Source organism: Crinia signifera, chromosome 4, assembly GCF_055691185.1.
Source record: "Crinia signifera chromosome 4, ASM5569118v1, whole genome shotgun sequence".
Classification (NCBI taxonomy): Eukaryota; Metazoa; Chordata; class Amphibia; order Anura; family Myobatrachidae; genus Crinia; species Crinia signifera.
The window spans coordinates 16,196,825-16,218,375 of NC_139220.1; the positions used below are offsets into that span (position 1 = coordinate 16,196,825).

A 21,551-nucleotide genomic window follows, 5' to 3' on the forward strand; every position below is an offset into this window, starting at 1 on the left:
GCCACCAGCCCGTTAGCTACGGCTGCCCCTGCCTCCCCCTGTCTTTCCTTCCCCTGCACATGGAGAGACAGACGCTAGAAGTCATAGTTCACCTCTAGCGTCTGACAGGAAGCACAGCTCTGGCCCTGCACTTCCTGGTAATGCTGCCGGGCTGTGCTACCTGTTAGAGACGCTGGAAGTGAAAAATGACTTCTAGCATCTGTCTCTCTCTGCGCAGGGGAAGGCAGGGGCAGCAGCAGCTGAGGGGCAGGTGGCCGGGCACATATTAACCCCTTGGCAACGAGCTGGAACCCCTGGCAACGGAAATAAACCCCCCTTGGCAACGAGCATTAACCCCTTGGCTACATCCAATAACCCCTTGGAAACACATATTAGCCCCTTGGCAATGAGCAAGAACCCCTGGCAATGGACATTAACTCCCCCTTGGCAACAAGCAAGAAACCCTGGCAATGGACATTAACCCCCCTTGGCAATGAGCATTAACCCCTGGGAACAAATATGAACCGGTTGGCAACAAGCAATAACCCCTGGCAATGCATATTTACCCCTTGGCAACGAGTAAGAACCCCTGGCAAAGGACATTAACCCCCCCTTGGCCACGAGCAAGAACCCCTGGCAACAGACATTAACTCCCCTTGACAACAAGCAATAACCCCTGGCAATGGACATTAACCACCTTGGCAATGGACATTAACACCCTTGGCAACGGACATTAACCCCCTTGGCAACAAGCAGGTAATTTATAATTTATTAGAAGTCTTGGTACTTGTTTCCTAGCACGGTGCCCATCGCATCGTATACCATAACAGTTAATATGGTATGCAATGCGACGTGATATTGTACAATAAAATATCGCATCGTATGCCATACAATGGCATACGATGCAATGGTATATGATTTTTTATTGTACAAGCACCCTGGTGGGTCCTTACAATGTTAAATGGCCCCCCATTGTTAACACAACCCCCAGGATCAACGCCAACCCGAAGCATGGCAAGCGGCGGCGGTACACGTCCTCCGACCTTTTCATACCCCCACTATCCACGTCGGCGTGGAGTTGATGTCAGATAGTGTGGCAAGCGCAGCGAGCCACCGAGCCCGAAGCGTGGCGGAATACATGTAAAGTAATACGCATCCCCTAGCAGGGTTTGCCACGATTTGGGCTCGGTGGCTCGCTGCGCTCGCCACACTATCTAACATCAACTCCACGCCGATGTGGATAGTGGGGGTATGAAAAGGTCGGAGGACATGTACTGCCACCACTCGTGGGCTCGCTTTGCTCGCCATGCTTCGGGTTTGCACTTCGGGTTTGCGTTGCTAGTGGGGGTGCATTTAACATTGTAAGCACCCATCAAATATGCAAATATGTACTAAACTGCCTCTCCACGTATGCAATATATGTCATCACATGCCCCTGCCACCTCCTCTATGTAGGCAAGACCACCTGCACTATACGCGAAAGAATGGCCCAACACCGGTCGGCCATAAAGGCGGCCATAGACGGCAAAGCCTCGGACCAACCCGTGGCGAGGCACTTCAGTGAAAAGGGACACAAACTTTCTGACCTCTGACACATGGTAATCGACCATGAACCCATCAACAAGCGGGTAGGTGACAGAGCTAGAGCTCTGTTGCGGAGAGAGACTAGATGGATATTTAATTTGGGGTGCAGCAAACCCCATGGTCTCAATGACAGACTCCCACTGAACCTGTTTATCTAGATCCCAGCATTTAGTTTGATTCATGGACGAGTGACGTTTTATGTCATATTAGTTTCCCCTCAGCAGTGCCCCCCCAGATACAGCTTGTACACTGGACTGTCCCTCATCATCAGATAGCCCACTTACGACTAGATAACCCTATTACATGCATGAGCACTTCATCTGTAGCTATGTCCCTTATTTTCATCTTTATATCACCCATTGCACTGTGTTCACTTTATTTAGCTGTTACTTGCACAACACTGTATAATTATAACTTCTTTTTGTTTCCACAGCCTCGAGCCCATGCACGGAACAGCGCGTCCTCAGCCTATTCAACCTACAGCAGCGTCCTGTTCCCATGACAACCCGCCTCCTCGCACACCGCAGTGCCGGACATGACGACAGATGCCCAGGCTGGTTCCCTGCACGGACGGAGAGGCACATACATTCCTCCGGTATTTAAGGTAGGATCTTACTTTACTGTACTGTTTATACACCTTGAAGAAGGGGTTCCGTTTATGGCCCCGAAACGGCCTTATTAAACACAATCCTGTGGAGTGCCGCTGTTTGTCCAGCACCAAATACCATATATATATATATATATATATATATATATATATATATATATACATACATATACATATACGCCACCCTGCTTCCCCTCTCCCTACCTGAATCCTCCGCCTCCCCACATCTTATGCCACTCTGCGTCTCCCCTCTGTCACCCTACGCCACCCTGCGTCCCCCCTCCCTGTATCCTCTGCCACCATGCAACCAACGCCACTCTGCGTCTCCCCTTCCAGCATCCTCCACCACTTTGCAACTCCCCTCCCTGCATCCTATGTCACTCTGCGTTCCCCCCTCACAATCTGCGTCCTATCCTATGCCACCCTGCGTACGTCCTCCCTCCCTTCGTCCTCAGCCACCCTGCATCTCCCCTCCCAGCATTCTACGCCACCCTGCATCCCCCCTCCCATGCGCCTATTCTGCAGCCTGAGGACATAGCCAGCTGCTCAGAGAGCCACTAGCCATGCCCCCCACAGCGGCGAAAATGGGGAGTGGCCTTTTTAAATAGGCCACACCCCCATATAGCTAGGTCACACCCCCAAAAATTTGTGCCACGCCCCTACATTAGGGCTGCATCAAGATATTTCCCGGGCTGGTTTTAATTCCCAATCCGCCCCTGCCCTCTATAGTCACTCTCCCCGCGCTACCTAGTCTCCCCTGTGATCGGCGGCTTCAATTGCCGCACTGTCCCTCAGATTGTAATATTACTGCTTTCTAGCTGATGCGGGGTTTATCCTCGCCACACTGTTTAAGTTCTGCTGTATTATATGGCTTATGTCCAGGGCTGGCAACAGAAATCTTGGGGCCCTGTACACTGATATATCTGGGGCCCCCCCGCCCGCCCCACCTCCCCACCTATACTTTGAGAATCCAGGGCCCTTTGTTTCAGCAGCATTGTCTGTGGTAAATCACAATGCTAAGCTTTGTTTTGAACCCATGCTATATCTGATTCTTCTTTGAAGGCAACCCCAATAAACTTGGCGACCTATGACCAGCAATGTTACTTACTGTAAACTTCAATTCTCTTCTCCGAACGTCCCATAACTCCTGCTGTGGCGAGAAGGCAGGGCACAGGAGCAGATGACATGGGGTGCACAAAAAGGCCATCCATCAGGGCTGTTTCTCGACAATTTGGCTCCCAGTGCGAACAGTTAAAAATCCCCCCCATAATTTGTCACAGAGCAAAAAAGGCATGACCTCCAGACATTGGATACCACAGGAATGGTCGCTGCCATGCTTAAATTGGTTGGCTGAAGGCCTCGCAGTGGCATAAAACCATGTAGGCCCACACGGTGACCCAGTAAACCTCCCAAACAGTGTCAGGCTACTTATATCAATATAAACTGTTTAATAGTAATGCCTATAATACCCCTTTTACACCGCCGAAAAATCCGGGTCAGCGGCGGGTCAGACCCGGATCTTCGGTGGTGTAAATCCCTAACGCCGTGTCCCTTTACACGGGACTTCTACCCAGGTCCTGACCTGGGTAGAACACGGCTAGGACCTGGGTAGAGGGCGGTGTAAATGGGAACGCCGGGTCGGATGACCCGGCTCCCATTTACATGAATGGGGAACGTCCAACCTGCGGACCGTAGCGTCCGCAGGTTGGACGGATTGTCAGTCTGACACTGACAGCCGGCGCTGCTGTCTGCTATACCCTGCAGACAGCAGCGGCGGCGGGGGAGGGAGGTGAACGGATGCCTGTGTGCGGCATCCATTCACCTCCTGTCCAATGGCGGGGGGTGCGCGCGGGGACTGGGGGCAGCCTAGCAGCTTACCTTAGTGCTGGGCTGCCCCCAGCAGCGTTCCGGGTACGGTGGCGTCAATTGGCGCTTGAAGATGACATCGCGCTGTCATCTTCAAGCGCCGGGAAGGGGGGGGAGGGGGGTGCGGGCATTTAAGCCCGTCCGGTGTAAATGCCCCTAAACGCCGGGTCGCACCCGGCTTCAACCAGGGTCCAAAAAGCCGGGTGCGACCCGGCGTTTTGGTCTAAAAGGGGTATTACACACTATACCATGCGGCGTAATGCCCATTACACCACACACTGTAATCCATAATGTCCATTACACATTATTCTGCACACTATAATGCCTGTTACACATTATACCGCACACGTAATGCCTATTGGATATGCCCCACACTGTAATGCCCTTTACACATAATGCCATACACTATAAAGCCCATTACATATTATACCACATGCTCTAATGCCAATAACATATTATGCCACGCACCACGCTTGCCTACATGCTTTTTGCCTGCCAGTAGTTACATGCTCATTGTAAGGGGTTTCTAGCTTGATGTCAAGATTCACATGCTCGTTACCAGGGGGAAACATACCGTGCTGCTATAGTGTTCTCTGTAGTGCCGCTTATTTCCTTAATTTTCCCTGTAGTGCTGCTTTTATCAATAGAGACCCCTGTAGTGCCTCATTTTTCCTTAATGCCCCCTGGTAGTGTCGCTTCTATTCATAATGCCCCCTGGTAGTGCAACTTCTATTCATAATGCCCCCTGTAGTGCTCACTCACCGCTACTCACTTCAGCTGCTTCTGTTTTGATCACTGAAGGGAGGACTCGGGAGAGCAGAGCGCAATGTTCTCCAACCCTTGCTTCCTTTCCTCGAAATAGCTGGAGACCACCAGCAATGCGTGGGGTGGCTCTGTACAGTAGTGCCTGATCGCAGTCAGCGGCGCCGCGGTGACCACACAGCACGGGGACAATGCAGCGGGAGCAGTCCACGAGGGGGGAGGGGTTACAGGTTGTTGTCCCCCTGCCATCCATGCACAGGGCAGATGGGACACCGTCACGCCAGGCAGCCGACTCAGGTTAGGATTGCTGAGCGGCTGCGGGCGGCGCGGTCTGAACACAGACACAAACAGGACCCGAGACGCAGCAACCTCTGTGTGCCACGCTCCGGGTGCTGCGTCTCGAGTCCTGTGGGGGACAACAACCTGTAACCCCCCCCTCCCGGACTGCTCCCGCTGCAGTGTCCCCCTGCTGCATGGTCACTGCGGCGCTGAGATTCAGCGTCCACAGACAGGTGGTGGCACACAAACTAGATGGGCTGCATGAAAGGTAATACAGCTTACAGACGGGCCCCGGCTGCGGCCAGGCTCTGGGGCCCTTCAGTTTGCCGGGGCCAGTCACACTTGTACCCCTTGACCCCCCCTGTCGCCGGGCCTGCTTATGTCAGCTGGCATATGTTATAGGGTTGCAGTCCTGTGGCTGCCTATATACCAGGCGTTTGAGCGCAGGCACAGACAGACTCACGGAGGGTCTGGGAGCCGGCTGTCAGTTTGGTGCTGACACCGCTCTCCACCTCCCGCTGCTCGTTCTGTGCTCACGCCGGGTAGCAGGGGGGAGCCGTGTCTTTGTATTCTCTGGGCTAATACAATATACACACTTCTAAGGTTCCTATTATATTGCTAACACACAACACAAGGTTCCTTGAAAAAGTGTGCAGGACGCACGAAACGCGTTGGAGACCAGAAGAGCTTCCAGTTTGCTCCTGCACAAGCCCATCTACAAACCCCACAGCGGTCGGCGCAAGCTTCCGGCAAACCTCCGGCCACTTCTGGCTCCCGCTACATGCGGCAAACATCAATCCGGACAAACGGGACCGCAGCAGTACATCATACTGTGCAATAACATCAAGCACAGACCGTCCCTGCACCAAGCTTCAGCCGCGATCCTTTCAACAGCTGTTAATTCACCTCCGGTGACCTGAGGCTTGCCACGAGTTTACATCGATCCGGCTAACATCACAGATCGGTGGCATATTGTGCTATCAACATCCAGCACACGCACCAGATCGCAGGGTGAGTTAGGGACAGGAGCACTGGACCACTTATAATATAATTTTTCCCTAAAAGGGTGTAATCATTATATACTAATCCTTACAAGTTTTTTTGCAGGTACCACTCTGAATACTATTCACAATGTGATGCGCATGCATCGTGGTGTTAGACATGCATTCGCAACCCTCGAAGGCATCATTGAGGGTTATGTTGTGATTCGCTTACCGCAAAGACACAAAAAGACACATCTGTATTCACCAAATTGTCCGCCTACCCTTTACAGTGCTTCACCATTGTGCTCTGGATCATGTGATCTATTATTATTTCGGTGTAGGAGGTGCACGCGCTGGGGCAGGATCCGAGAGACGTAGCCACTTTTCCAGGGGGCCGAGAGTGCCCTCCAATTGCAGATTTGGGGGTCAATCCAATTAGTTGCGAATTGCATTTTGCAATCACAAAAAAAGTCACATTGACGCAATCAGGTTAAACTCATAGTTTTTTTTTTTACCCCCTGAGGGTGAGAGATGGTTGGAAATTCTTTATTTCAAGGTAAACATATCGGGACTTGATTCAGAACTCCGTGGACATCCTCCGTAATGACTGAAGAGACACTTGGAAGTTTTTGATTAGCTTAACTGGGCCAATCATTACCTGACATTTTATAAATAGCTTCAAATTACCCCCAAGTCAACTTTTTTGTTCGATTATGAACCCCCAAAGTTAATGAAAGCCTCTATTTCAGCCAAAAATAATTGCTTTGGATTATTTATTTTTTATAAAAAATATTATTAATCCCGGGAAAAAATAAATAAAAATGTTCTCAAATTATTCTTGCATTTTTTAATTCCTCTCGAATTTAACCAAACAAATTCAGGGCGGGCGCCAGCCTCCAGCCGCGAGCAGGCACGTCCAGCGTTTTCATGGGTGCACCGATTTTTTTATTATGGGCATGCCCCTGAAACCCCTGACTCCACCGCCTGCCCGCCCCTACCATCCCTTTCAAAAACGCATGCACAAATACCAAACAGTGGAGACAAATTCGTCCCATAACGTACGATTCTGAATTAGCCCCGCAGTTTTTATACTATCTGCGACGGACAAGGTTTGTGCTGTACAAATAATACACCACGCGTGTGATATACCCGTTTTGCTGGTGGATTGTGTTTGCTTGCGGCGCGTTATCTCTAAGGCGAGATAACAGGCAGAGATCGTATTGGACTGTTCCAACCTGTACTGTGAACTCTGGCACCGGAGAGCGCCGCGTGATAATCTATTTTATGTCATCTCGGTTGCTTGGCTCACTACATCTATACGGTGACATGAAAGCAGGTGACACTGATATCACTCCCGGCCTTTACTGTATGCTGGAGCCTGATGTTTGCAAAGTGTGTGCGATATATTTTCCTGCACTAGGGGCGCTGTCATGTTACAGTGCATGGACAATTCATTGGGATCCGCTCATTTGGTCGAACCTATTAAGGTTGACATGCATTGCGTCAACCGCTGAAGGTCGACATCTTTTATAGGTCAACATGGCTAAAGTTGACAGAGTTGAAAGATCAACACAAGCAAGGCGGCGAGACGGGACGCAAGCGGTCTGGATAAGCGTGGCTCCATCTGTATATAATAAATTCTGCTTGTACATACATAATAATGTTCCCAATTAATAACAGCAAATCTCTGTAGAATGTCCACCATAGTCCAGCGCCGCATAATGTGTAACATACGTATAATGTATAATTCAAGCGCACAGTCCGGACTCTGAGCTCCAGAGAATGGGGGAAGTTCTCAAGCTGTGTGGCCCACCGGGGGTTTCCCCTGTGGGCCAGTCCTGTCCAACTGCCTGTGTTCGGAGGCTAGGGATCCCTTTGTTAATGTCAGAGTGCAGCGGGTGTTGTCTTTGCTGTTACAGTGTTGCAGCATTGCCTGTATGTTGTGTGGGTGAGGCTGTGTTACTGGAGGCGGTGATTGTCCACCTATGGAATGATGTTAATGTTGCAAGTCCTGTTTTGTAGCGGCTCGCAGAAGTCTAAAAATGTATACGGAAATGCCACAGCTATATACACACACAAGCAGTCAGCGTGACCAATGCCATTGTGTTCCCAGGACTGCAAAGGTGCATTTATGTTTAGCATGTAAATCATTCTCTACTTTGTCCATTCCAGCGGTGTGCTATAGCTTACAGACAATGGCCCTTATTCTGGTTGACAAAACGTTGACACAAGCTTCACCGTGAAAAAATCATGTAGACCATCAATGCATCGACATTTTCCATGTCACCCTTTGCTTGTGTCGGCATTTTCCATGTCAACCTTTTGCTTGTGTTGAGGATGACTTTTGGTGTTGACCTAGACATTGTCCATCAGCCACCCCATTACAGAGAACGTTCGGAGAAGGTCTGATGCTTGGCTCATTCTTGACCATTGCCCTGGTTATGGGACATCCACCGCCCAACACCATGGTCTATGCAGCCAGCTTTGCAGTCCGCAGAAAACATTGGTTTACTTTTAAGGGTTTTCACAATTCCATCCCGATCCAATTGGGGACGAATCGAACGGCAAGCAAAACACATTTAATTTGGGCTATACAGAACAGATCTGTACTATATAGTCTTGCCGGCACAGTAAATTTTTCTATTCGATTTCAATGCTGCGCATCAGGATCGAATGCGGCTGAAATCGTTCGCTGTCCATTGGATTTCGATTCCATTTTGCTTATATAAGCAAAATCGAATAGAAAAATAGACCAAATTGAACTGTGAGTGCAGGGGTATTAGGTGGTCCTACTCGCTACACCCTGATGACAGGAAAGCAAGGAGAACAGAGGACTTGGACACATCAACCATGGCTGATTTACTGCTCTAAGTCCTCTGTGCTCCTTGCTTTCCACTAGAGCTCGACAGGGCTTAGGTCGGCAAATAAAATAGGTTGACATGACTAAGGTTGACAGGGTCGGGGAAAGTCATCACAAACATTAGGTCGTCAACGGGAAGGCCGAGAGTCAAAAGGTCATGACATGAGTTTTTTACACTTTTTTGCCAACTCAGCAGACACAATCCCAGCATTCATTTCCCGGGTGTCACATAAATGTTTTGCTTGAATCTTGCATATACAAAATACCATGGTTCCTCCTTTGTGTATTGTCCTTGGTGCCGGTTACTCACTCAATGAGCTCTAGGTAGTCTGCAGAACAGATCTGTATAACAGACCCATATCGATATGTTCTACGTTGCATATGAAGCCTAGGAACTGGATTGTGATTGACCCTGAGGACCAGTTGCCTGTTGACCATATAGGGTTGACCTAATTATGGTCTGAACATCAGCAAGACTGACAGGAGAGCTCAGAGTAGTACATCAGCAAGACTGAAAGAAAGCTTCAGATAGAACATCAGCATAAGACTGACAGGAGAGTTCCAGATACAACATCAGTATTACTGACAGGAGAGCTCCAGATAGAACATCAGTAAGACTGAAAGAGAGCTTCAGATAGAACATCAGTAAGACTGACAGAAGAGCTCCAGGTAGAAGATCAGCATAAGACAGACAGTAGAGTTCCAAATACAACATCTGTAAGACTGACAGGAGAGCTCCAGATAGAACATCAGCAAGACTGAAAGAAAGCTTCAGGTAGAACATCAGTAAGACTGACAGGAGAGCTCCAGGTAGAACATCAGTAAGACTGACAGGAGAGCTCCAGGTAGAACATCAGTAAGACTGACAGGAGAGTTCCAGGTAGAACATCAGTAAGACTGACAGGAGAGCTCAGAGTAGTACATCAGCAAGACTGAAAGAAAGCTTCAGGTAGAACATCAGTAAGACTGACAGGAGAGCTCCAGGTAGAACATCAGTAAGACTGACAGGAGAGCTCCAGGTAGAACATCAGCAAGACTGAAAGAAAGCTTCAGATAGAACATCGGTAAGACTGACAGGAGAGCTCCAGGTAGAACATCAGAATAAGACAGACAGGAGAGTTCCAGATACAACATCAGTATGACTAACATGAGAGCTCCAGATAGAACCTTAGCGTAAGACTGACAGGAGAGTTCCAGGTAGAACATCAGTAAGACTGAAAAAGAGAGCTTCAGATAGAACATCAGTAAGACTGACAGAAGAGCTCCAGGTAGAAGATCAGCATAAGACAGACAGGAGAGTTCCAAATACAACATCTGTAAGACTAACAGGAGAGCTCCAGATAGAACATCAGCAAGACTGAAAGAAAGCTTCAGGTAGAATATCAGTAAGACTGACAGGAGAGCTCCAGGTAGAACATCAGTAAGACTGACAGGAGAGCTCCAGGTAGAACATCAGTAAGACTGACAGGAGAGTTCCAGGTAGAACATCAGTAAAACTGACAGGAGAGCTCAGAGTAGTACATCAGCAAGACTGAAAGAAAGCTTCAGGTAGAACATCAGTAAGACTGACAGGAGAGCTCCAGGTAGAACATCAGTAAGACTGACAGGAGAGCTCCAGGTAGAACATCAGCAAGACTGAAAGAAAGCTTCAGATAGAACATCGGTAAGACTGACAGGAGAGCTCCAGGTAGAACATCAGAATAAGACAGACAGGAGAGTTCCAGATACAACATCAGTATGACTAACATGAGAGCTCCAGATAGAACATTAGCGTAAGACTGACAGGAGAGTTCCAGGTAGAACATCAGTAAGACTGAAAAAGAGAGCTTCAGATAGAACATCAGTAAGACTGACAGAAGAGCTCCAGGTAGAAGATCAGCATAAGACAGACAGGAGAGTTCCAAATACAACATCTGTAAGACTAACAGGAGAGCTCCAGATAGAACATCAGCAAGACTGACAGGAGAGCTCCAGATAGAACATCAGTAAGACTGACAGGAGAGCTCCAGATAGAACATCAGTAAGACTGACAGGAGAGCTCCAGATAGAACATCAGTAAGACTGACAGGAGAGCTCCAAGTAGAACATAAGTAAGACTGGCACGAAAGTTCCAGGTAAAACATCGGCGTAAGACTGACAGGAGAGCTCTAGGTAAAACACCAGTAAGACTGACAGGAGAGCTCCAGGTAGAACCTTAGCGTAAGACTAACAGGAGAGTTCCAGGTAGAATATCAGTAAGACTGAACTTCGGGAATACATAATACAGTTGCGGGAAAGGGAAATAAAGTTCTAACTGTACTGAATGATCATTGAGCAGACTTATCAGGACCATAACAGAAACTATGTAAATTCCTATAACATGTATTTTTTTCTATAAAACTAGCCATTGATATTTGGAAACATAAACAATTCAAGTTACATTTTCTTTTAGATAATCTTAATAAGCACCTTTTAGACTATGCGCTGTTGGGGAACTACATCTACCAGGGTGATCATTACAGGAGCTGTGGTTCATACATAGCCATACTCCCAACGTCTAACCCAGTAGCAGAGAAGGACAGTTTTTCTGAACATTCGGTAGGGCTTCCTGCGGCTGACACTGTAGCTGCTGGAAGAACCCATGGCATCATTCAGGAAGGTAAACATGACTCATCCAAGCATTGCCCGAATGCCTCCAGCTATCCACACATACAGTTTTTATCTGGCTCCTTTGACACCACAATGGGCTGAGAGTCCAGGACAAAGCTGTGTCGAGGAACGTCCTTGTGGAAGTGGAGAGTGTTCCGAGCAATGAGTTCTTTAGCCATCAGGAGGAAGACTTCATCGATGTTGCAGGACTCCTTAGCTGAGGTTTCTAAGACCGCCAGCAGGCCGTGTTTCTCTGCCAGCGTGCAGGCCTCTTCGAACAGGATCTGACGCTTCTCGACCAGGTCCGACTTGTTGCCTGTAAACAGGGAAAGGCAAAAGGAGAACATCTACAGTAGGTTGCTGCAGTGGAAGGGTTCTTCATAAACACAATGCGGACACATCAGTTTAACCTGTTTCATCCAAAAGGGGTTACCTATTGTGACTTATTGTTAGATTTCTATTTTAAATGAGGCCTGGACAGATTGGCGGACAGATATTCACATGGCACCTAATTACCGGGTTCATGCCGGTTTCTTGCCAGTTCGACCCGGTAATTGGTGCGATGTGAAAGGGGTTACCAGATACAGCTAACCGGTAGCAACACGGCAATATGAACTGGTAAAAAAGAAGGGTTCTTACCGGTTCGTTGCCATGTTGCTGTGCAGTGTGAACGGGCTAATCGGGTCGAGCGACCCATATCCCATTCACACTACGGAGGAGGGAGCGCTGGAGCAGTTCCAGCTCTAAGCGCTGCCTCCTCCCCGCCCCCGATGACACTCCAACGAACCCCCACATGACTTCAGCTAACTGGCAATATTGCCGGTTCGCTGATGCGATCTGAACAGACCACAAATGCAGGGTAGTATAGGAACTGAACCGTTTCGAAGTACCGGTGCGACCCTGCATTTGTGGTCTGAAAGCGGTATTAGGTAGCTGGACTTTCATGACTAGGGCGCGGCCTTGTGGGAAATGCCAATTACAAGTCCTGCCCCTAGTTTTTCCCTAGTCTGGTCTGGGAGCTGCTGGCCATATCCCCAGTCCCTTTGGTAGCTGGATGATAGGTCGACAGTGTCTAGATAGAGAGTCAGTAGGTGGACATGCAAAATGTCAACAAGCAAATATTGACATTGACAAAAGTTGAACACAAGCAAGAGGTCGACATGATTTTTTTCATGTATTTTTTTCTTCCTCTTTTTGGACTTATTCATACTTTAACATTGAAGTGGACTCCAAATGGGGACGGTAAAGTGTGCCCAGTGTGTGCGTTGTACACTCTACCGGGGGGGGGGGGGGGGGTCTTTTTCATGTTGACCCTTTGCCAATGATGACATCCTGCAAGTCGACCCATTGTCAATGTTAACCTATTGCCCATCTTTTCATTTGGAACCATCTCTTTCTCCACTGAGCGCAGAGCAGTAAATGAGATGGGGGCTCCCAGTCACACACACCAAGAGGCAATCTGCCCTGTGATAGAACATGGGTCTGGCCGATCACAAACAGGAAAGTTGGGAGATATGTAATAAGTAACCACACTGGGATAACGCCATACTTCATACACAGAAGTGGGGGGGGGGTGTCTCCTGCACTAACATGATTACACACTTGCTGAACACCCCCAGGATTACCCAATCCAACGCAGCCCTACAGATGTCATCTACAGACCCAATGAGGCACCTATGGTGTAAGAAGACCCCCTCCTACCTATGAGCATCAGCATCAAGTTGGCTGCTCCGTATTTTTCCACTTCGTGTATCCAGTGAGGGACGGATTCAAACGTATGGCGGCGGGTGATGTCATAAGCTATGATGGCTCCATGTGCGCTGCGGTAGTAACTCTGCGTGATGGTACGGAACCTCTCCTGGCCGGCCGTGTCCCATACTTGTACCTGCGGGAAACCGCCAAGTTCATTTTACATAAACTATTATAGAGAAGACACCAAGGTAGGCAAACTATCAAGATGTTTACAGAACCACATATCCCAGCATGCACTACCTAGATCCGGCATGGCCAAACTGGGGCCCTCCAGCTGTTGGGAAACGACACATCCCTGCATGCCTTGCCATAGTTTTGAGCATTCCCTAATAGCAAAACTGTGGCAAGGCATGATGGGACTTGTAGTTTCACAACAGCTGGAGGGCCAAAGTTAGATGCTATTGGTCCAACAAAACCCACTTTTATAGAAACTTTATTTTAAGTTTCTTGGTGTCTGCAGGGACTTCACGTCCCTAGCTGATAATGGCTAGTCTAGAAAGGGGGCGTGGCCAGTAAGATGAGATCGGGAAGATTCTCAGGGGTAAATATACAAAGATGGGAGTTGCCAATAGCAACAGATAAGATTATATTATCTTCTAGATGGTGCTAAATAAAAAATAATTCAAATCGGATTGGTTGCTATCTTCAATAGAACATACCATCTTAGTAAATTTACCCATCAGATGGAGAATCAGCATCTGGTATAAGCTGCAATGTGGTCACAGGTGGTGGCAACTAAATACGCACCAGGTGGTGGAGTCTAGAGCGCTGAAAGTGGTGGTCTCAGTCCTTGCACAATTATATGTGCGGATGTGCACCACAGAAGGGCTTTGTAGCGGCAACTGCGTAAAGTCATAGGCGGCCAACCGCCAAAAATGCGCAGAAAGCAGCCGTGTCTACGTCCACCCCTGAATCAGGCCCTGCATATATCTTTATGGAAGAGAGTAGATTACCTTGACTTTTTTGCCATCAATATTCATGGACCTCACGGTGAAATCCACCCCGATGGTGTTCTGGTGCTTGTCGCTGAAGACCCCGGACTGGAAGCGGTGCACCACACAGGTCTTCCCCACGTTGGAGTCCCCAATCAGAATTATTTTAAATAGAAAATCAAAAGGGTCATCTTCTGGGGGGTCCGATATGGACATGTTCTGGGTGAGTGATGGGCGATGTACAGGCAATCTCGGAACGGAAGGATTACGGATCTGCAGATCAGGAACCAGGAGACATCTCGCCGACCTGAGATCAGACAGAAATTGTGATTAAATAGATCTGTTTTTATAGGGTGGTTACAGGGGGTAACGCCACCCCCCCCCCCCTATATATATATATATTCATAATGAAACATGTACACAAAGAGTATTATATCATACAAGTAGTGGGCATCAATAAAAGCGTACAGATTACATGGTTATGGTCAAAATATGTCAAGATACTATCCTATTATTTGATATATGCAACTCGCAAAGGAAATGTCAAAATATAAACAAGAAAAATAATAAAGAAAGAAGTGTCAAGTAGGCAAGAAAGATATAACATTTATAAACCAGCAGATCGGATCAGTGTACACACTATAGGGCAGTGATGGCTAACCTTGACACTCCAGCTGTTGTTGAACTACACATCCCAGCATGCCCTCTGCTACATTTTTACTATTTGGCCATGCTTAAACTGATGCAGGGCATGCTGGGATGTGTAGTTCAACAACAGCTGGAGTGTCAAGGTTAGTCATCACTGATATAGGGGGTATTTAATCATTGCTGTTTTTTTTTTCACCATGCAAAAAAAAATCAGCAATAATTAAGTATGTTTTCTCCCATACCTTTTCACAATTCACATTTATTTTTGTTGGGGGGGATGCATAGGCGGATCCGCGACAAATTCACTGATCCACGTGGTTTAGGTCAGTGCCGGATTTTTTTGCCCAGACGAAAAATCGTCATGGAATGTGTGAGAGGGGGAAAAATTGCAGATTTTTTTTTTGGGGGGGGGGGGGGTTTGGTGAAAAAGATTGGCACAGTTTTTTTTTTCACCAAACAAAATCGCACAATTGTGAACCAGTGTGTCCTTCCCCATGCGGGCATCAGTTTTCACTCCTGGTTGGCAGCGTCACTGGGTGACATTATCAGCTCCCCAGCCTAGAGAATCCCAATTTGTGTTCAGACGTGAGTGTTAAACACATAAACTTGATAACAAATATCATAAGTGATGTAAATGCTAAGTGAGAAGGTGCAGAAACATTACACCTTAAATCATTAGAGCGTAAACTGGTGTCAATATTGGGTAAAAAATGTTCTAAGGAAAATCAGGTTTCCTAAATGAAAATAATCCTACCAGATAGAACTACATAGACATCAGCTCTCACCCTGTCTAGGGGTAACAAAAGGACAATTTGGATGAATAGGGGTCTTGTCTGCCACAGAACTAATCCCAGAGGGTTCTTTACATCAGTATAGAATTAACCAGGTTAAACAAAGCTACACACATATAAATCTGACAACACATATAGCGTAAGGAATTTGAGAACAGGTAGAAATATTGATATGTTCTCATAACAGCAGTACGGACAGTGTAATGGTTATCATTACTGTCTCACAGCACTGAGGTCATGGGTTCTATTCCCACCGTGTGTTATATATACGGGGCAGTACGGATGGTGTAATGGTTATCATTACTGCCTCACAGCACTGAGGTCATGGGTTCTATCCCCACCATGTGTTATATATACGGGGCAGTACGGATGGTGTAATGGTTAGTATTACTGCCTCACAGCACTGAGGTCACGGGTTCTATTCCCACCATGTGTTATATATACGGGGCAGCACGGATGGTGTAATGGTTAGCATTACTGCCTCACAGCGCTGAGGTCATGGGTTCTATTCCCACCATGTGTTATATATACGGGGCAGTACGGATGGTGTAATGGTTAGTATTACTGCCTCACAGCACTGAGGTCACGGGTTCTATTCCCACCATGTGTTATATATATACGGGGCAGTACGGATGGATTTATCATTAGCATTACTGCCTCACAGCGCTGAGGTCATGGGTTCTATCCCCACCATGTGTTATATATACGGGGCAGCACGGATGGTGTAATGGTTAGCATTACTGCCTCACAGCGCTGAGGTCATGGGTTCTATTCCCACCATGTGTTATATATACGGGGCAGTACGGATGGTGTAATGGTTAGTATTACTGCCTCACAGCACTGAGGTCACGGGTTCTATTCCCACCATGTGTTATATATACGGGGCAGTACGGATGGAGTAATCATTAGCATTACTGCCTCACAGCACTGAGGTCATGGGTTCTATCCCCACCATGTGTTATATATACGGGGCAGTATGGATGGGGTAATGGTTAGCATTACTGCCTCACAGCACTGGGGTCATGGGTTCTATTCCCACCATGACTCTAACTGTGTGGAGTTTGTATATTCTCCCCGTACTTGTGCGGGTTTCCTCTGGGTACTCCGGTTTCCTCTCACAATCCAAAAATATACTGGTAGGTTAATTGGCTCCCAACAAAATTAACCCTAGAATGTCTGTGTGTGCGTGTACATGTGGTAGGGAATATAGATTGTAAGCTCCTCTGGGGCAGGGACTGATGTGAATGATCAAATATTCCCTGTACAGTGATGCAGAATATGTGTGCGCTATATAAATAACTGGTAATAAATAATAACATCATTTTGAAGGGGCCCCCTAATTCCCTCTGTAGCTGTTGTAGAGGGTAAAACAAGAATAAAGTACAGGGTAACACAGTGCAGTACAGAGGGTGCAGGGACTCTAGTCCCAGGCCTGAACAGGAAGGAGGCCCAGAGTCTATAAAGTATAATATATCATAACTAAGGGCCTTATTCTAGTTCACTCTTAGAGGCAAATTCCTTCTCAGATGGACAAAACCATGTGCACTGCAGGGGGGCAGATGTAACAGATGCAGATAGAATTAGATTTGGGTGAGTTATTTTGTTTCTGTGCAGGGAAAATACTGGCTGCTTTATTTTTACACTGCAATATAGATTTCACTTTGAAGTAAAACCCCACCCAAATCTAATTCTCTCTGCACGTTACAACTGCTCCACCTGCAGTGAACAAGATTTTGTCCATTTGAGAAGGAATTTGCCTTTAAGAGTGAACTAGAATAAGGCCCTAAATTCACATTTCCCTTGAAGCAATGCCGAAACAGAGTACTGAGTTCGAGAAGGGGCGCTTCCTATTTTGTCTGCCCAGGGCCCCATAATTTTTCATGGCAGCCCTGCCCTGAGGGTTAGGGTGCTACCACTAGGTGTGGAGAGTGCAAAATCTAAATACAAGGGGAAGGGGAGAGGAGACTGGGCAAAAAGACCTTTGGTCAATGTGTTGTCAGCTTCAGAGACTAAAACTCCATAAACACTAAAGGATATAGTGAAAGATATTGTTCAGAAGGGTCCGGTTCGGGCTTCCGGAGGTCAGAATCCCAGCAGTCCAAATACTGACGCCTGGATCCCGATACACACGGGGATGACCTGCAATCTTATGCCACTCAGGGTTGGCAAAAAAAAAAAATTCCTTACAGAACTACACGATAATAAATGTATGCTGTGCTTTGTGTCCGGAGGCAGAGAAACATCAAAGGGATGAAACACAATAGGGACATCAAACACTGGCTGCTAATGAAAGTGTAACATTGTGTCAGAAGACCACGCAACAATACCCCGCCAGTGAGTGACACAGAGACCAGCATTGAATAGGCCTCTGTAAAATATTCAAGACTTTCTATATTCCCTTCAGGTTTATTTTACCAGCAATTACCACCGATACAAAGTAGCCAGACTCCCACTTAAAATAATAATATATATTTAAAAAAAAAAAGTTACATTGCACAAAACATAAATGCGTCAGCTTAAAGATTAACTGTCGACGTTCCGCAGGAAACAAATATTCACCCTATTAATTCACTAGTGACATCAGTGCGCCATGCGGGCATTGCAAAGGGTTAAAGCAGTTCCACGTCGGCCAGTCAATAAACGGAAAAGATATTTGGGATCCCAGGAGTATTTCTCGTATTGCCAGTATTTAAATATATTGCGCCTTGCGATCATTCAAATTCACAAATCAATGTACGTTCTGAAAGTGTCACATCTTCGACAGGTGCGGTGGTTTTGCAACTAAAAGCTGGCAGGAAATTCTGGGACTTATAGTTCTTTTTTAGGTAATCATCTAAAGGCCAAAAATAATAGGTCTGTTTGTCACAGGCCTCTTATAACACAAAGTATAACATTCAATTAAATAAACGTTTTTTCTATCATGAAAGGTATTAGGACAAATACAACATCTCTAGCTGTTGTTGAACTACAAGTCCCAGCAGCAGCTGACAGGTCTTGTAGTTTGGAGTTGAGATTTTTTTTATACATCGCTGTTGATTCCCGAATCAACATAGCGATAAAATCGTGTTTTCTAGCAATAACAAGGATGATAGAAAAGTGCAGTAATAACATTTTATACATCCCCAGTAGTGTCAATGTACAGCACATATTACTCCTGCATTTATATCCCCACCACAAACCTTCAATCATTTCCAGATGCCTTACCTGTGGCCCCAGCCGTCAGCACCTGTTTACCTGTCACACACCATCCTGCGACTGCATCTCACCTGGATGAACAGACCTGCCTCTGTCCTCTAATGGTGCATTCTGGGCGTTGTAGTCCAGGAAGCAATAAGGAAGTGAGCGCACCTGTCTTGGCAGTAGACAAACAACCTTTTAACGCCCTTGGGTGTTCTATAAAACTGTCCAGGCCAAGAAGACGCATAGTGCATACTCCAACGCATTAACCCGTTGATGGCACTGCATTTGTCACTCTATAAAGAAGATATATTTAGATTTGAACACAAGTATAAAGTAAACTAGGCAAATGCTTTGCATTGCAGCAGGGCGATGGTATTCAGTGTCACCACTGCGTATACAACAGAGCGGCACAATTACTGTACACGGCGATTACAAGGAGGCTCTTGTGCTTGTTATAATGAGATACAGTAATTAGACAGTGACATCTTCTCTCACTCCGGGTTTCATTGTCTGATTGTCAATGGCAAATAAATCATTTTAGCTTCGTTCAATAGATTTGGAGTTTTTTTGCCATTTATAGATCATTTTTTTTATCATTTTTTTTATTATTAAGAATATGGCGAGTGTAAGAAAAATTAATGTACACTATTTTGTAACAAAATATATACAACAATAGTAATCATAATAATAATGATAATAATAATAATAAAAAATACTTATCACTTTACATTTAAAGCGATATGTATCAAACACGAAGCCCATAATTATTACATCATTTTTTACTATATTTTATAGTAACCACCCTTCCCGCACTTGCCTACTTCTAGGCCATACTTGCCGACTTTTTGAAACCCCTCCCCAGGAGAAGCCCGGAGAGGAGTGAAAGGGGGGTGGGAAGAGGCTTCGTTTTGGGGGCGGGGCGCGGCCGATGTCACCAAGCCCCGCCCCATTGACAGGCTGCAGCATCAATTTGCGGGTCCGTGGATGGGGGGAGGGGCTTAAATGACACGAATCACGTCATTTTAGCCCCACCCCCTCCCCGCAGACCCATGAAATTCATAGTTTTAGACCGCGGGGAGAGGGGGAGCAGGGGCTATGGTTAAAAAGTGGGAGACTTGCCCACCTTTCCAGGGGGGCCGGGAGGGAGACCCCATTTGCAGGACCCTACCGTGACCATCGAATGATGTGGAAAGTGCTCGCCCATGCACGAGTGGTATAGACCACGCGTACATATGAGCGAAGAAAAGCAGGGATATGGGCGGGCAGCTGGCATCCGGTTATGTCACCTATCCCCCCCCCCTACACGCACATCATGACCGCATTTACATACACACACCCTGAGTTTTCATGGGAACGCCCATGAAATGCAAGGCGTGCGCATATGGTAATGACCCTGATCAGGCCGCAAAGCCCCTCTCCACCCCCTGCTCGGAAGGCGACGGACTTCTCCCCGAGTTCGCTCGCTCCCTGCATACTGACATGCGCAGAAATGGTTCTGCCCATGCATATACGCACAACATCGGTACACTGCCCAAATTCGCGTCCGAGCGAAGAGATCTGAATAAGGGCCCTAAGGTATTGTGCTCCTCGCTGACATCTAGCGGTGGGCCAGAGCCATCGGTAGATTGCAGCTAAGGGTTACATTTACTAAAGAAGCGCACACACGGTGCGATTTTGACTATATAGTCAAAATCGTAAGGACAGTTAGCCAAAATCGCACTCTATAAGGGGGTTTGGGATACAGATGCAATACCAATGCGCTGCCCCGCGGCGGTGGCGGCGGTGGTATCGCAATTAGAAATAGACTGTGTGGCACAGTCTATTTCTACTAGATCGTAAGGAGGGCCATGCTGCTCAATGCAGCATGGCCCCCCATCCCCTCCCCCTCCGCCGTCCCTGATATCGGCGGCTGGCAGATCCCCGCCGGCCGCCGATATCAACCCTGGCCACCAACCACACCATGTGTAATCATGATGTGTAATCTGACTGGTTGCTATTGGCAATAGCACCTCTTTTCATTTTGAGAAGTCAGCCCCCTCCCCCTTCACCGCTTTATTGCTGTGTGATCACCCTGCCATTGTACAAGTCGCTAATGCAGTTACAGCTCAAAGTCTGACTGCAATAATTATTGTCATGGGAGGAGGGGCGGATCTATCACAGGTGGAGCGGCAGAGACAGTGGTTATAATAGGAGGTGTTCTTTGCTTACACATAGGGCCTAATTCAGAACTGTTCCCTAGGCTGCGTGTAATCGCCCGTCCGACTGAACAATACCCCCTGGTGCCCTTATCCCGTTGCTAGCATGTGGCACGAAAGGAGAATAAATCATTTGATGGTCACTTGGTTCTGCGCATGCGTATCCGCACAACATCGGTTCGGTAAGTTGGTGCATGCAATTACCTGAGACTCGTCCTTCTGAAATCTCAATGCGATATGTCATAGTAGAATTTCCTGTTCTAAAGAAAAACAAATCGCATACACAAGCAATTAATCACACAAGCAATTAATCTGTCATCCTAAGATAGCGATCAATCAATGACATTAAATGGTAAATCATAAAACGCTGCACTGCGCCGTCACAAGCTCGGGCTGCGCTATATAGTGATTACAAATGGAGAACTAGCTTAGATCATTAATAAACAATCCGATTACTCAACAGCCGTCGCTTGATCACTTATGTGGTTCAGCCGCTACCGGAGTA

At 47.1% G+C, this 21,551-nt stretch overlaps 2 protein-coding genes across 3 annotated transcripts in view; one reads left to right on the forward strand and one right to left on the reverse strand.

Moving 5' to 3' along the window:
- The first annotated feature begins 218 nt into the window (after window positions 1-218).
- Window positions 219-21,551, forward strand: part of SLC37A3 (solute carrier family 37 member 3) — a 50,278-nt gene continuing 28,945 nt past the window's right edge. The window contains exons 1-2 of the mRNA XM_083181225.1: window positions 219-735; window positions 1,997-2,167. Coding sequence (XP_083037351.1) covers window positions 2,109-2,167 — 59 coding nt within the window. The 5' untranslated portion in view covers window positions 219-735; window positions 1,997-2,108. The remainder of the gene's footprint in view (window positions 736-1,996; window positions 2,168-21,551) is intronic.
- RAB19 (RAB19, member RAS oncogene family) lies at window positions 6,569-21,309 on the reverse strand. Of its 2 annotated transcripts, XM_083181224.1 has the most exons (5): window positions 21,251-21,309; window positions 18,876-19,144; window positions 14,254-14,539; window positions 13,250-13,433; window positions 6,569-11,864 (listed from the first exon to the last, which is right to left on the reverse strand). In XM_083181224.1, the coding sequence occupies exons 3-5, from the start codon at window positions 14,446-14,448 to the stop codon at window positions 11,599-11,601; spliced, it is 645 nt and encodes a 214-aa protein (XP_083037350.1). In that variant the 5' UTR covers window positions 14,449-14,539; window positions 18,876-19,144; window positions 21,251-21,309; the 3' UTR covers window positions 6,569-11,598. The 2 variants fall into 2 exon arrangements, with proteins under 2 accessions (XP_083037350.1, XP_083037349.1); XM_083181223.1 differs by lacking the exon at window positions 21,251-21,309 and having other exon boundaries at window positions 18,876-19,343.

What these genes read in the sequence shown, in the direction of transcription:
- RAB19 (XM_083181224.1), bottom strand. Translation starts at nt 14,448, where the DNA reads ATGTCCATATCGGACCCCCCAGAAGATGACCCTTTTGATTTTCTATTT. An exon ending in TTGATGGCAAAAAAGTCAAG is followed by an intron (nt 13,434 to 14,253) that starts GTAATCTACTCT and finishes GGTTTCCCGCAG; the next exon opens with GTACAAGTATGGGACACGGC. An exon ending in CTTGATGCTGATGCTCATAG is followed by an intron (nt 11,865 to 13,249) that starts GTAGGAGGGGGT and finishes CCCTGTTTACAG; the next exon opens with GCAACAAGTCGGACCTGGTC.